The 15,947-nt window shown below is 37.3% G+C and overlaps 1 protein-coding gene across 1 annotated transcript in view; it reads left to right on the top strand.

The window, feature by feature from the left end:
- Positions 1–15,744, top strand: part of LOC111527975 (calcium-binding mitochondrial carrier protein SCaMC-1-like) — a 51,359-nt gene extending 35,615 nt beyond the window's left edge. Inside the window, exons 7-10 of the mRNA XM_026449152.1 lie at positions 9,265–9,372; positions 11,742–11,909; positions 14,327–14,477; positions 15,566–15,744. Of these exons, the coding sequence (XP_026304937.1) occupies positions 9,265–9,372; positions 11,742–11,909; positions 14,327–14,477; positions 15,566–15,744 (606 nt within the window). The remainder of the gene's footprint in view (positions 1–9,264; positions 9,373–11,741; positions 11,910–14,326; positions 14,478–15,565) is intronic.
- The last annotated feature ends 203 nt before the right edge of the window (positions 15,745–15,947 follow it).

Below are 15,947 nucleotides of genomic sequence, written 5' to 3'. Positions count from 1 at the left end.
TTTTTCCCTTTCATTTTGTTATTGTGTTGTATCACTTTGATTGATTTGAGTATAGTGAACCATCTTTGCATCCCAGGGATAAATCACACTTGGTCATCGTGTGTGATCCTTTTAATATGCTATTGAATTCAGTTTGCTAGTACTTTATCAAGGATTTTTATATCTGTATTCATTAGGGATATTGGCCTGTAGTTTTCTTTTTTGTGTGTTATGTTTGTTTGGTTTGGAATCAGCCTGATGCTGTCCTCATGAAATAAATTTGGGAGTGTTACCCTGTTCTTCCACTATTTGGAAGTGTTTGAGAAGGATTGGTATTAATTCTTTGAATGTTTGGTAGAAGCTGTCCATGAAATCATCTGGCCCTTGGCTTTTCTTTGTTGGGAAGTTTTTGATTACTGATTCAATCTCCTTTTTTTAATTGGTATGTTCAGGCTTTCTATTTTTTCTTCATTCAGTTTTGGTAGATTGTATTCTCCTAGGAATATATCAGTTTCTCTCAAGTTATTCAGTCTGTTGGCATATAATATCAGTCTCTTATAATCCTTATTTTTGTAACATAATGCTCCTTTTTATTTCTATTTGTATTTTATTTTTATTTTTATTTTTTGAGATGGAGTCTCGCTCTGTCTGCCAGACCGGAGTGCAAATGGCACCATTTCGGCTCACTGCTATCTCTGCCCCCTGAGTTCAAGTGATTCTCCTCCCTCAGCCTCCCGAGTAGCTGGGACTACAGGCTGGTGCTACCACGCCCAGCTAATTTTTTTTGTATTTTTAGTAGAGACAGAGTTTCACTGTGTTAGCCAGGATGGTCTCGATCTCCTGAGCTCGTGATCCACCCGCCTTGGCCTCCCAAAGTGCTGGGATTACAGGCGTGAGCCACCCCGCCCAGCCACTATTTTATTTTTTTTGAGATGGAGTCTCGCTGTGTCTCCCAGGCTGGAGTGTGATGCACGGTGTTGGCTCACTGCAACCTCCACCTCCGGAGTTCAAGTGAATCTCCTGCCTCAGCCTTCTGAGTAGCTCGGATTACAGGTGCCTGCCCCCATGCCTGGCTAATTTTTTGTGTTTTTAATAGAGATGGGGTTTCACCATGTTGGCCAGACTGGTCTGGAACTCCTGACCTCAGGTGATCCGCCCACCTTGGCCTCCCAAAGTGCTAGGATTACAGGCGTGAGCCACCAAGCCCGGCCTATTTATAATTTTGGTTATTTAAGCCTTCTCTCTTGTTTTCCTTAGTCTAGCTATGGTTTTGTCAGTTTTGTTTATCCTCAAAAACAAACAAAAAAACCAACAACTACAACATCAGCAATGCAGCTTTATTGATTTCTTTTATTGCCTTTCTATTCTCTATTTAATTTATTTCTACTCTCTAATCTCTATGAGTTCCTTCTTTATGTTAATTTTGGGATTAGTTTGTTTTTCTTTTGCTAGTTTCTTCATATTAGGTTGCTTACTTGAGATATATATATATATATATTTTTTAATCCAGGCATGTAAGGCTATAAAATTCCCTCTTAGTACTACCTTTGCTGCATCCTGTAAGGTTTGATATCTTGTAGTTGGTTTGTTTGTTTCAAGATATGTTTAAAATTCCCTTTTGGTTTCCTTTCAGAAACTGGGGTTTGGCCAGGTGCAGTGGCTCTTGCCTATAATCCCAGCAGTTTGGGAGGCTGAGGCGGGCAGATCACCTGAGGTCAGGAGTTCAAGATCAGCCTACCCAACATGGCGAAACCCTGTCTCTACTAATAATACAAAAAATTAGCCGGGCGTGATGGTGGGCGCCTATAATCCCAGCTACTTGGGAGGCTGAGGCAGGAGAATTGCTTGAACCCTGGAGGTGGAGGTTGCAGTGAACCAAGATCGTGCCACTGCATTCCAGCCTGGGTGACAAGAGTGAAACTCCATCTCGAAAAAAAAAAAAAAGAAAAAAGAAATTGGAGTTTAAATTGGTTTTGAAACAACGTATTAGTTGTTCAAGAGTATGTTGATTAATATGCATTTATTTTTGTGAATTTTTTCATTTTCTTGTTGCTTATTATTTTCCAGTTTTGTTCCATTGTGGTCATAAAAGATACTTGGAATGACTTTAGTTTTCTTAAATATGTTAAGACTTGTTTTGTGACCTAACACGTGGTCTGTACTGGAGAATGTTTCATGTATGCTTGAGAAGAATGAGTATTCTGCTGCTGCTGTTGGGTGGTAAGTTCTATATATGGCTGTTAGTCCATTTGGTTTATTTGTTGGTTAAGTCACCTGTTTCTTTATTGATATTCTGTCTGGGGGTTCTATCCTTGACTGAAAGTGGGGTATTAAATTCCCAATTATTATTGTGTTGCTATCTTTTCCTTCGGTTTTGTCAATATTTACCTTATATATTTAGGAACTCTGATGTTGGGTGCACATATATTTATATTTGTTATATCTTCCTGTTCAATCACTCCTTTTATCATTATATAATGTCATTATTTGTCTCTGGAGATGTCTGTTTTGTCTAAGTATAGCCATGCATGCTTTCTTTTGGTTACTATTTGCATGAACTGTCTTTTTCTATCCCTTCACTTTCACCCCATATGTGTCTTTAAATATAAAGTGAGGTCAGACATGGTGGCTCACACCTGTAATCTCAGTGCTTTTGGAGACTGAGTCAGGAGGGTCACTTGAGGCTAAGAGTTCAAGACCATCCTGGATAACATAGTGAGACCCCCATCTCTACAAAAAGAAAAAAAAAAAATAGCCCTTCCTATAGTCCTAGCTACTCAGGAGGCTGAGGCAAGAGGATCACTTGAGCCCAGGAGTTCGAGGCTGCAGTGAGCTATGATCATACCATTGCACTCCAGCCTGTATGACAGAGAAAGATGACCTTATCTCAAAAAGGAAAAAAAAAAAAAAACCAACATATGTATATATATAAAGTGGGTCTCTTGTATGCATTCAGCCACTGTATGTTTCTTGATTGATGAGTTTAATGCATTTACCTTTAAAGTGATTTTTAATAGGTAAACACTTACTATTGCCATCTTGTTAACTGTTTTCTGTCTGTTTTGCAGTTGTTTTCTTCTTCTCTTCCTGTCTTTCTTGGTTATTTTATGATTTTTTTGCAATGATTTGCTTTGATTCTTTTCACTTTATCTTTTGTGTATCAGAGTTTTTCTTTTGTGGTTACTTTGAGACTTGCATAAAATATTTGTAATTGTAATAATCTATTTTAAGTTGATACAACTTAACTTCAGTCATATACAAAAACTCTACACTTTATTTCCCTCTCTCATTTTGTGTAATAATCAGAGTTTGATAGTTTTTATATTGTGCATTCATTAACAACTTTTTTAATTTTTAAAAAGTTTTAATTTTTAATTTTTATTTTTGAACATTTACCTTCAGGGGCACATGTGCAGGTTTGTTACATAGGTAAATGTGTGTCATGGGGGCTTGTTGTGCAGATTATTTCATCACCCAGGTATTAATCCTAGTGTCCATTAGTTATTTTTTCTGATTGTCTCCCTCTTCCTACCTTCTACCTTCTAATAGGCCCCAGTGTGTGTGGTTCCCCTCTATGTTTCCATGTGTTCTCATCATTTAGCTCCAACTTATAAGTGAGAACATGTAGTATTTGGTTTTCTGTTCCTACATTAGTTTCCTAAGGATAATGTCCTCCATCTCCATCCATGTTCCTGCAAAGGACATGATCTCATTATTTTTTATGGCTACACAGTATTCCATGGTGTATACGTATATATATATACCATTATAAAGAAATGTATACCATTTTCTTTATCCAGTCTATCATTGATGGGGATTTAGGTTGATTCCATGTCTTTACTATTGTGAATAGTGCTGCAGTGAATATATGTGTGCATGTGTCTTCATAATAGAATGATTTATATTCCCGTAGGTATATACCCAGGAATGGGATTGCTGGGTCAAATGACATTTCTGTCTTTAGGTCTTTGAGGAATCGCCACGATGTCCTCCACAATGCTTGAACTAATTTACACTCCCACCAACAGTGTATAAGTGTTCCTTTTTCTACATAATCTTGCCAGCATCTGTTGTTTTTTGACTTTTTAATAATAGTCATTCTGATCGGTGTGAGATGGTATCTCATTGTGTTTTCATCATTTCTCTAATGATAAATAATGTTGAGTTTTTGGTTTTTTTTTATATGCTTGCTGGCCACATGTATATCTTCTTTTGAGAAGTATCTGTTCATGTCCTTTGCCCACTTTTTTTTAAAGGGTTTTTTTTTTTCTTGTAAATTTGTTTAAGTTCCTTATAGATGCTGGATATTAGACCTTTGTCAGATATGTAGTTTGCAAAAATTTTTCCCATTCTGTAGGTTGTTTGTTTACTCTGTTGATAGTTTATTTTGCTAACAAATTTGTATATTTTAACTTTCATATTATACTTAATTTGTGCATCCCCATTACAATGTTACATTCATATATATTTGTCTATATGTTTACCTTTTCCAGTGAGATTTATTGTTATACGTGTTTTTGCATTGCTGTTTGGCATATTTTCTTTTCATTTTGAGGAATTCTCTTAAGCATTTCTGTACAACAGGTATAGTGTTGACAAACTCCCTCAGTTTTTGTTTGCCTGGGAAATATTTTATCTCTTTTTCATTTTGAAGTGTAATTTTTCCAGGTATAGTATTATTGGTTGACAGAGTTTTTCTTCTTTAGTGCTTTGACTGTATCATTTCACACTCTGCTGTTATACATCTTTAGCTGAGAAATTAACTAATAGTTTTATAAGGGTCACCTTATATATGATGAGTCACTTTTCTTTTGCTGCTTTCAGAATTCTCTTTGTTTTTCACCTTGGAAATTTAATTTGATCATAAAGTATCTTAATATAGTCCTCTTTGGGTTGATCCTGTTTGGGGAATCTTTGAGTTTCGTGAACCTGGATGTCCATTTCCCTTTCAAGGTTTGGCAAGTTTTCAGCCATTGTTTCTTTAAATAAACTCTCTACTTCTCTTTTATCTCTCTTCTCCTTCTGGAACTTCCATAATGCATATATTGATTTGCTTGATGGTGTCCCATAAATTCCATAGGATTTCTTTTTTCACTCTTTTTTCTTTTTTTCTCTTCTGGATAATTTCAAATGACCTGTCTTCAAGTTGACATATGTTTCTCTAGCTTGCTGAACTTCTTTAAAACAGTTACTTTGGGTTGTCAGGCAATTTGTATATCTCCATTTCTTTGGTTCCAGTTACTAGAAAATTATTATATTCTTTTGGTGATGAAAAGTTTCTGTGATGTTTTCCTGTGTTCTTTATAACTTTGTGTTTACATTTAAACATTTGAAGGAAGAGTCACCTCGTCTAGGCTTTACAGACTGGCTTTGGTGGGGGAAACCATCACCTGCAGTAGGTGTGAGGGTGTGGATGACTGCAGTATTGCAGCTCTGGTTAAAGGGGAAGTAGAGTAGCATAGACTGCAGGTATCTCTATCAGCTTAGGTCCACATCAGCAAAGACTGCAGTGGTCCCTGGTGACCAAAGTTAAAAGTCTGCAGTGACAGTGAGGACTGATTAGGTCCTCTGTGGTGAAGGCTGTTGGCATGCTCTTCTCTCCTTTTCACTCACTGGGAGAAGTTGTGGTTGACAGGATCCCTCTTTGTACTAGGGTCTGGGATACAGGAGTACTCATAGTGGTGGTGGTGCCATTGTCCAGGACACATAGAGTGGCAGTGGTGCCTAGATCTGAAGTGTAGAACACACAAACTGTCTGTGTGTTATCGGAGCCTGAGGCACAAGTGTGTATGGAGCAGTGGTGGTGCTACTGTTTGGAATGCAGGCATGAGTGGAACAGTTGCAGAGCTGGGGTCTGGAGGTATGTGTGTGGAGGTGCTGGATAGTATATGGCTCTGGCCTGGACAGGGCACAGTGGCAGCACTTTCTGGTTGTGGGGCACAGAAGTGTGTACTTCAGGCAGCTGTCAGCTGAGGCCAGCACCGGCAAAGACTGTGATAGTCCTTGGTGGTGAAGGCTGCTGGGGTCTTTCTGCTCATGTTTCCTCCCACCAGAGGGCAGTTATGACCTAGGAGATCTCTTTTGGTGCAGAGCTGGACTGGACTGAGAGCTAGGGTGGGACACAAGTAAAATGCTTCCTGTGTTTTCCTTTGTGATCAGTCTCAGTTTTGTGTTCCATTGAGTTGTTGCTGCTCCTTCATTGTACTCTGGAGCTCTCTCAAAGCTATTTTCATCAGTAGGTAGTTGTTTAAACATTGTTTTTGTGGGGGACTAATGTTGAGACCTTTTAGTCCACCATCTTGCTAAACATCCAGAAATCTATTATTTCTTATCTCTTAATCAGTATTGCTGGCCAGTCATCTTTTGCCTGGACTACTGCCATGGATTCCCAACTAGTATCTTCATATCTCCAATCCATTTTTCACACTGCTACCAGAGTAGTCCCTTAAAAAGATAAATCTGGTTATGTCATCTCTCTACCTTAAAACCCCCGGTGGTCACTCACTTCTCTTAATTGCAACATCTAAAATCCTTATTTTGACTAGCAAGGTGCAAAATGACTTGGCCTCTTGCCCTCTTCTTCACTTTCATTATTCTTTGCAGCCAAACTGGCTTTTTTTTTTCCACTTATTCTAGTACACCATGCTTCTTTTTATTTCAGGTCCTTCTCATATGCTGTTTCCTCTACCCAACAGGAGGGAATCACAACCAATACTATTGTTAACTGTTCTCAAAGTTATACTTGATATTTGTTATCTCATTTGGCCAGTACTTTGGCTAGTTTTTTGTTTGGTGGGTAACATGAGCTTTTATCTCTGAGGAATCTGAACTTTTAGTTGCTTTGTTCCTCTCTCTTTTTCTTTGCTATCATTACGCCGTTCACTGTTACTACTATGCAGTAAAAGACCATATATATAATTGCTCACCTGTGTATCCTTGGGCTTTACCATATCAATGAAAGGTGACCTGATTTCTACCTGCCAGCATCTAAGATCTATTTGCCTAGGGCCTTCCTCTGGCCTCTGGAGCCTGTTCTGTTTCTGGAAATGGCAGGCTAGAAATGATAAGGAATTAAGACCCCTGGGAGCAGCCTTCACTAATAAGTGGACATTAGTAGATAAATACCCTAATGCCCTTGTTCACTTGGGTAGGATAATTCTGAAGTCTATGGTCTACATTATTTCCCAGAAGTTCTTAACCAGATTAAGCCCCAGTTGCATATCATGGCAGCTTGCTTAATAACACATACTTTATCAGCTTTCACTATTCCCTTTCTCACATCCTCAGTCCCCTACCAGTATGTTCTAGCATCACCTCCAATGCCTTGTCTCAGGGTTGTGAAGCAGGTTCATTGTGCATTGGTTACTCTTCCACTTGCATGGTTCTGGTGAGACAGAACACTCGCACAATAAGTTAAGTGAAGGAACTTTACTACTCATAGATAGGCAGCAAGGGCCGATAGTAGCCTAGAATTCATGGCAAGCCAGTCCCCCAAAGCTCAGGAAGGCCATCCAGGATGGATGGAGTCTAGTCTACATGTGTCCCATGTTACACTGCAGATGAGGGACTCTGAAAGGCACTCAGCTCTGGGTTTCATACTCAGGGGCAACTTAGCATGTGGGCTACTGCTGTAGGATATCCTGTTTTAGGATGCTTAGTGACTGAGCCCAGGCTAATCTGGCCAGTTTCCCCATCTCAGGATGTTGCATTTCCAGCACATTCTACAGTTATTCTTGAGAACTACAAGCAAGAAAGGAAAGAGCTTGGTTGTCAAGGTCATCAAAGGACTTGTCCTGCAAGAGTCTATTAGTATTATGTCTGTTATAGTGATCTGTGATCAGTGATCTTTGAGATTATTATAGCAACATCTGATTTTTGCAGATAGTCAAGTTCTTTAGTATAATCGTATTTTCTTCTGTTGGGATACAGAAGCAGGTGACTTTCAAATATGAAGTGCCATGTTTCTTGACTCTCAATCCAGGCAAAGAAAGCTCCCTTAGCAGAACTCTATTCCTCCCATTTCTGCTTGTAAAGTGGCTTTGGAGAAGGCCTTGGGGCATAAATTAGAGCAGTGCTTAAGCATTGTCTCATAGATCTTCCTTAAAGCAGCAAGGAGCAAACAACACTAACCAACATTCTGAGATTTTACAAGGAGTTTTCCTAGAACTTCAGGCTCAAAAAGCACATAGTCTACCTTCAAAGTTATCACAGGAGGCAGTTCAGTCAAGCATTTCCGTAAAGCATCAAAAAGGTCATCACCTTCTGAGCCTGTAATATCTGTGTCCTGTCCTAACAATAAAGCAAGTGCCACATATTTTAGGTTTTAGTTATGGCAGCACCCTATATCCAGGAACAAATTTCTATACTTGTTAGGGGTTATTCTAAGCTATTGTAACAAAGAGATTCCAAAATACAGCAACTTAGATAAGATAGAGGCAAGTGGCCCAGGGTTAACAGTGCAGCTCTGCCAACTTCAATACAATTGTCTTCAAAGGTTGTACCTGTCTTTGCCATTTCCCAGGTAGAGGTAAGACGAGTGTCTTTAAGGTGATGTCTCAGAATTTATATGTGCAACTTCCCCTCATAGCTCATTGACCAAAATTAGACACTTAGCCATATATATCTAGCTATATAATGAATATATATGTAATGAGTACTAGATATAGTATTCATTATAAAGAATGTGCTTACTAGAGCTATCTTGGATTCTAAATGGTTTTCCAGTTTTAATCTCCATAAAAATTGACTTTAGTTCCTGTGAAGCCCTATCTATAGGGTTAGATTTACATTTTCTTTTTTTTTTCCACATGTGTTCTTGTGATATACTAGCTATTACTCAGGCTAAGGCATAAAATCCTTTTCGTAAAAATAAAAAAAAAAGTCTCTCACATTAAGTTACTATTCCTGACTATCCAGTAACCAAACAATATTGAATGCCTTGTATATGTCAAGTGTGGTGCTGAAAAGAGATAAAAGATACGATTTCTGTCTCCTTTGTGTCATTTATATGCCTCTTATGAAATAGCACATTCATAAATATGCATAAAGTGATTTAATATTGTCAACTTATTCTGCAAGAAAGGAAAAAAGAGACTAAATGAAAGGGCTTTACTTATGATCTTAGATAATCAATTGCATAAAATGAAAGGAATTCTAGGTGGTGCTAATATTGGGTATCTAGTATACTTTTAAATATAATTTTATACTACTAATTAATGTTATAAATATAGAAACAATATATATCTTGTTTCACTAATATTATACATTTCAATATTTTTTATGCAGTATAAGAAATTGCTTAGTTTTGATGGTGTTCATTTAGGAATTCTTGAAAGATTTATATCTGGCTCATTGGCTGGTGTAACTGCCCAGACCTGTATTTACCCCATGGAGGTATGTATTATAAAATTCTAACTAAAGTCATACTTTTAATGCAAATTCTAACTTTTTATAAATGAATCTCAGATAAGTATTTTGTACAATAAGCAGCTTTATAGGTATAGGATTAAAATTTCATATCAAGAGTGAGTTGGTCAAGCACAGTAGCTCATGCCTGTAATCTCGGCACTTTGGGAGGCCAAGGTGGGAGGATCACCTGATTCAGGAGTTTGAGACCAGCCTGGGAAACATGGTGAAACCCCATCTCTACTAAAAATACAAAAATTAGCCAGGCATGGTGGTGCACGTCTGTTAAAAAAAAAAAAAAAAAAAAAAGTCAGTTAGCCTCAATAGATTTTGTTGTTGTTGTTTAGGACAAAGGTATTATTGTATATGAACCAAGAAGATAAACAATTTTGTTGATTGATAGAATCACATATTCATTCATTGGGTAAATTTGTATTATATACCTACTAAGTTTAAGGTATTTTGCTAGGTGCTATGCAGGATCCAGAGAAGAGTCATACAGGGATTTTTGGCCATGTAGCTTGTAGTCTAGAAGGGGAAATAAAATATGCACATCAATAATAATAATCTAAAATAAAAATTATAAATTATAGAAAGATCAATATAAAGTGCTATGGAAATTGAGAAGGGTAGAAATTATTTCAAGCTAGGGATTTCATGAAAGACATGAATAAAGACTGGGTGTGGTGGCTCATGCCTCTAATCCCAGCACTTTGTGAGGGTGAGGCAAGTGGACTGTGTGAGCCCAGGAGTTCGAGACCAGCCTGGGCAACATGGTGAAACCTCATCTCTACAAAAAATACAAAAATTAGCCAGGTATGATGGAGTGTGTTTGTAGCACCAGCTACTCAGGAGGCTGAAGTGGGAGGATCACTCCTCTATCAGGAGGTGAATGTTGCAGTGAACCATGATTACACCATTGCACTCCAGCCTGGGCAACACAGCGAAAGAGACTAGAAAGATGGGAAGACCAGATGCAAGATATTGCCATCATTCAGGGAACTGATAATGAGAGTTCAAATTATGATGGTGACTAGGGGAAATTAACTCATGATAGAGCTGTCTTGAGAACTGTCAACTCAAAAAGTGGAAAGCAGGGGAAAGGAAGAGGGCAAAGTTCTATTTGGGTCCTGTGTCTGAGTGTTTAGGAGAGTTGCATCTGAGTTACATCTTGAAAACAGGTAGAGAACAGGAGGAAGTGAACCAGACTCAGGAGAGGTGATGAGTTCAGATTTACACATATTTAAATTGAGCTGTTGATGGGACCACCAAGTTATGATTTTCAGTAGGCCTTGCAAATGTGATACTGAGACTTAAGATTTCAGGTGTTGGTGTGTCACCTGAGAGAGGTGTTATTTGAGGCCAGGAGATTGCCTCTGAAAAAAGTGATGATTTTAAAAATGCTGAGAAGAAGACTTTTGAGAAGGCCTTAATTTAGGGAGTGAGAGGAGAAAACCATGCCAGTGAAGCAGACAGAAAAGATTTACTTGGGTAAGAGGAGAGTGCACTGCCCTGGAGAGGAGTTTTAAAAATGGGACTATCTAGGGTGTCTAGTTCCGCAGAGAAGTACATAAAACAAAAGGCTTCCTACTGACCACTCAGAGGCAGCCCCATCAAGATACACAGTTTTCTCAATCAAGACAAAGTTTATACTTTAAAAAAATTTAACTTTTATTTTAGATACAAAGAGTACATGTCTCGACTGTTTTAGACAGCCATCTCTCCAAGCATGTATAAAGTACCTTTAAATTAATGGAATTAAGATGACAAGGAGTGAGACTCTATCAGGAGAATTAAATTGTGTGTAGGAATATTGATCATATACAGCCTACCAGGGCCTACTATTATCCTTATAGCTTCTGGGATTTCAATTCTTTATGAGCATAGAATGAGCCCAAGTCATATAAAATTGCAGTTTATGGGCCTCACTGTTACAATAGTTACCAGGGTATGTACTTTAAGCATATGTAGAATGTTTTATTCACATTGTTCTTTAGTTTAACATGACCATATATGTTTTCCCTTGAAATTTGACTTTCTTTATTCTGAAGCAATAATGAATTTATTTCAGAACATGTTGCCTTTCAGCACATTAAAGGAATTTGCATGGATATATCACTCAAAGGCACCAGGATTGATTTTATTTTCCTACTTGAATAATTTTAAAATATCGCTGTACTGTATCAGTTGTTCATAAGTAAGAGCCAGTTATTGAGAAGTTACAATCATGTTTATGATTGCTTTCTTTTATGATTTCTCTGATTTATAAACATCATGAGATAATGCAAATCCCTGGATTGCTAGATAAGATGGGTGAATCTGATCGATATATCTTTATTATATTCTTTTACATTTAGGTACTAAAGACCAGACTGGCTATAGGTAAAACTGGAGAGTATTCAGGGATTATTGATTGTGGCAAGAAGCTTCTAAAACAAGAAGGTGTCAGATCCTTTTTCAAAGGTTATACTCCTAACTTGCTAGGCATTGTACCTTATGCAGGCATAGATCTTGCTGTTTATGAGGTGAGTTTATTCTCATAATATGACGTTATATGTTAGATTTGAAAATATGGCACAACAATTTTTATTGTAGAAATATGGTTATAAATGACTTTTCATTAAAACAGCTTCTGACCAAGAGAGAATTGAATGGTTTTATCTGATTTTTTATTTTATATGTTACATATCTGGTATTCCAGTAATACTTTTATTTGGTGTTTTTTTGTGAATCAGTTTTTGGTAATAATTTTAAGTTCTGATAAAACAGTGGTTCTCAATCCTGGGTGCATATCAGAATCACCTACATATGGATCTTTAAAAAATATGATTTTTTTTTTTTTTTTTTGAAATGGAGTCTTGCTCTGTCACCCAGGCTGGAGTGCAGTGGCATGATCTCGGCTGACTGCAAGCTCCGCCTCCCGGGTTCACGCCATTCTCCTGCCTCAGCCTCCCGAGTAGCTGGGACTACAGGCGCCCACCACCACACCCAGCTAATTTTTTGTATTTTTAGTAGAGACGGGGTTTCACTGTGTTAGCCAGGATGGTCTTGATCTCCTGACCTTGTGATCTACCCGCCTTGGCCTCCCGAAGTGCTGGGATTACAGGCGTGAGCCACCGTGCCTGGCCAAAAAAATAGGATTCTTGGGCCACATCCTGAGATATTCTCATTTAATTATCCCGAGGAGACCAAGTGCGGTGGCTCAGGCATATAATTCCAGCACTTTGGGAGGTTGAGGGTGTTGGATCCCTTGAGCCCAGGAGTTTGAGACCAGCCTTGGTAACACAGTGAAATCCCATCTTGACCAAAAATACAAAAATTGTCCAGTCTCATAACTTAGTCTCAAAATAAATAAATAGATTTAAAAATTTTTAAAAATTATCCTGAAGAGAGGCCTAGGATTCAGGTTTTTTAACTGCCCGGAAAAATCTGTTGTATAAGTAAGATTATGAACGTTGAGATATCATCACACAGTTGTAAAAATGAGAATGGAGGACAGGAGTAATTGTGGCCTGAGGAAGAAAGGCAGGATGGAGATAGGACAAAAAAGCTGATAGTGTAATGCATAGGCAAGATACCAGCTTACTCCCCTTTCAGCTGATCATTTTATTTCTATGGCCATACATCTGTTTCAGGAAGCACATCTTAGCAGTATATATACCATTTTGTCATAAGAACCAGGTGAAGGTGTGTGATTAGAATAAATTCATTCTCAACACAGAAAGGGCAGTTCTCTAGATACAAGCCCAATGGTATTTTTGGCAAGTGGTGTCATCATCATGTGAAAGACAGATAACTTCCTTTAGCACTTTTAAAAGTACACTTATATTTTTGTAGGTGTTTAAAGTATTGAATATTATAGCATGCATTTATTTTCCTTTTTGTTTTCTTGCATCTATGATCCTATTACAATAAATTTGTTGCTGCCGTTTGTGTTGGGCTGTCGTCATTCTTTGATTTCTATAGTTCAGTATCTTCTGCTTTACACATTTTCCAGATGCCATTACACATTTCTCTTTGTATTGTTACATGACTGCAGTAAGTGCATACTGAGTAAAAACATTTCAAAATTTATTTTTTCAAAAGCATCAAATTATACATTTTGTAGTAATCACTGCAGTGCATAATGGTAAAGTTGCTGTCCTTTAATAAATGAACAGTTCTGGAAGCACTTACTGATGTTTTAAACTCAATATTTCTTAATTTCTTCCAGTCACTTTTATTCAAGGAAAAGAAAATAGGGACAGAGGACTCTTAAAAGTTGAGAAAATGTGATTTTGTTAACCTAGAGTGGATTGTGCAGTCTTCCTCTCTACAATATTCTGCAGATCCCTGTGAGAATCTCCAGATTTTTGTTTGAATATAATTACAAACCAAAGAACAAGCAAAGCAAACAAACAAACAAAAAACCACCAAAACCCAAAACAAAACATAGGGGAACTCAAACTGAGGCAGTATGAATATGTTGGTTTGAAAACATTAGTGCAACCTGTCCCTGATAAGACTACAGGGATAGAGGCCAGGTAGGGTGGCTCAAGCCTGTAATCCCAGCACTTTGGGAGGCCGAGGAAGGCAGATAACAAGGTCAGGAGATACAGACCATCCTGGCTAACATGGTGAAACCCCGTCTCTACTAAAAATACAACAAATTTAGCCAGGTGTGGTGGCGGGCGCCTGTAGTCCCAGCTACTCAGGAGGCTGAGGCAGGAGAAAGGCATGAACCCGGGAGGCAGAGCTCACAATGAGGTGAGATTGCGCCACTGCACTCCAGCCTGGGGGATAGAGCAAGACTCCGTCTCAAAAAGAAAAAAAAAGAAAAAAAAAGACTACAGAGATAGCCCCCACCTTACTAAAACTTTATTCCACTTGCATAGTAGTAGGTTTTGTTTTCTATTGCATAGTAGTTGCGCAGTAGTATATTTACTACTCTCTTCTCTGCCAGGTTTTGAAGAATTATTGGCTAGAAAATTATTCGGGAAACTCTGTGAATCCTGGGATAATGATTTTGGTGGGATGTAGTACATTGTCTAATACTTGCGGTCAGTTAGCCAGTTTCCCTGTGAACCTTATTAGAACTCACATGCAGGCTTCAGGTGAGTTTATTTTCTTTAATGAATGAATAATAAGTTTAAAATTATGTTTTAAATGAGGATAAATTAATGACTTCAAAAACAAAACTGTAGAATTGATAAGCAAGAATCCCGAATTTATTATTTTACTGACTTTAGTCAGCTTTAGCTTTTTGTGCTTTTTAGATTTTATTTCCTCTCAAAGTATTGTTTGGAACTCTCCACATTTTCTTCAGTTACTAATGATCTCTTTAAGGAGTTTACAATTAGAAAGTACCATGCAGAACAACAGAAAAGATTATGCTTTTTTTCAAATAAACAGTTATTCCATATGATCGTGTAATTTTACCTTAGTTCCACTATTATCATCATATTCTGCAACTGGAACTTAATACATTTATGGAATTGAACTCAATTTTTTTCCCAATTTACTTAAGGAAGAGATATTAAGAAAAGGGACGATATCTGTATTGTTTGTCTCAGTAAAATGTTAGGAATTTAGTTTTTAAGAAAATATCTTTATCACTTTTCAAGAAGGAAAACCCCCCCCCCACAATCCTATTGTTATCTTCTTGACTAAACTGTTTATAGTTCATGTGTTAAGTGATAGTCTTTAACATTCTCTTTCTTCTTGTCTTTTTAGTTAGATTTTTGGTTTTGATTTATATTCTCCAGGTGGAATATCTCTCCATCCATCCCATTGCCCATCCTTTCCTGTCTCTATTTGTGTCAAATCCAATTCCAAATACTCCTCTGAGGTCCCTCATGAAAGACTTTCAAGTGTTGTTTAATAGAACTTTCTGTGATGATGGAAATATTTTATATTTGTGCTATTCAGTATGATAGTCACTATTCCCAAGTGAATACTTGGGATTGTTGCCAGTGCAACTGAGGCAATGAATTCTTAGTTTTATTTAATTTTAATTAATTTAAATATAAATAGCCACATGTATCCAGTGGGTACCATATTGAACAGCACAAGACATTCTACAGGTAGGGAGAGAGGTATATTCTGAAGTAATTTCAATCTCTGTAAATTCTCATTTATCATTGGATTTTCTTAATTTATAAATATTAAATATTGAATTATGCTTTTTTCCCCCAATTTATAGCCCTAATGGAAAAAGGAAAAACAACTTCTATGATTCGGCTCATTCAAGAAATATATACCAAAGAAGGAAAATTGGGATTTTACAGGGGTTTCACCCCAAACATCATAAAAGTGCTTCCTGCAGTAGGCATTGGCTGTGTGGCCTATGAAAAAGTGAAGTCACTTTTTGGATTAACCTAGAAGTGATATATCAAATTGTTGTCATTGCCATAATCACTTAATTGTAAGATAATACCTGGGTTATAAAGAGATGTTATCTTGTCCTAAGAGGAAAGAAATGTCAGATAATTGTTAAAATATTTTTTCATTATTACAAAATGCATAAATTAAATAATTTTTATAAAGTTCTTTAATAATTTAAAATCTTCAATATCCAAAGGATA

This window comes from Piliocolobus tephrosceles, chromosome 1 (assembly GCF_002776525.5).
Source record: "Piliocolobus tephrosceles isolate RC106 chromosome 1, ASM277652v3, whole genome shotgun sequence".
Lineage (NCBI taxonomy): Eukaryota > Metazoa > Chordata > Mammalia > Primates > Cercopithecidae > Piliocolobus > Piliocolobus tephrosceles.
This window is presented reverse-complemented; position numbering and strand designations above follow the sequence as displayed.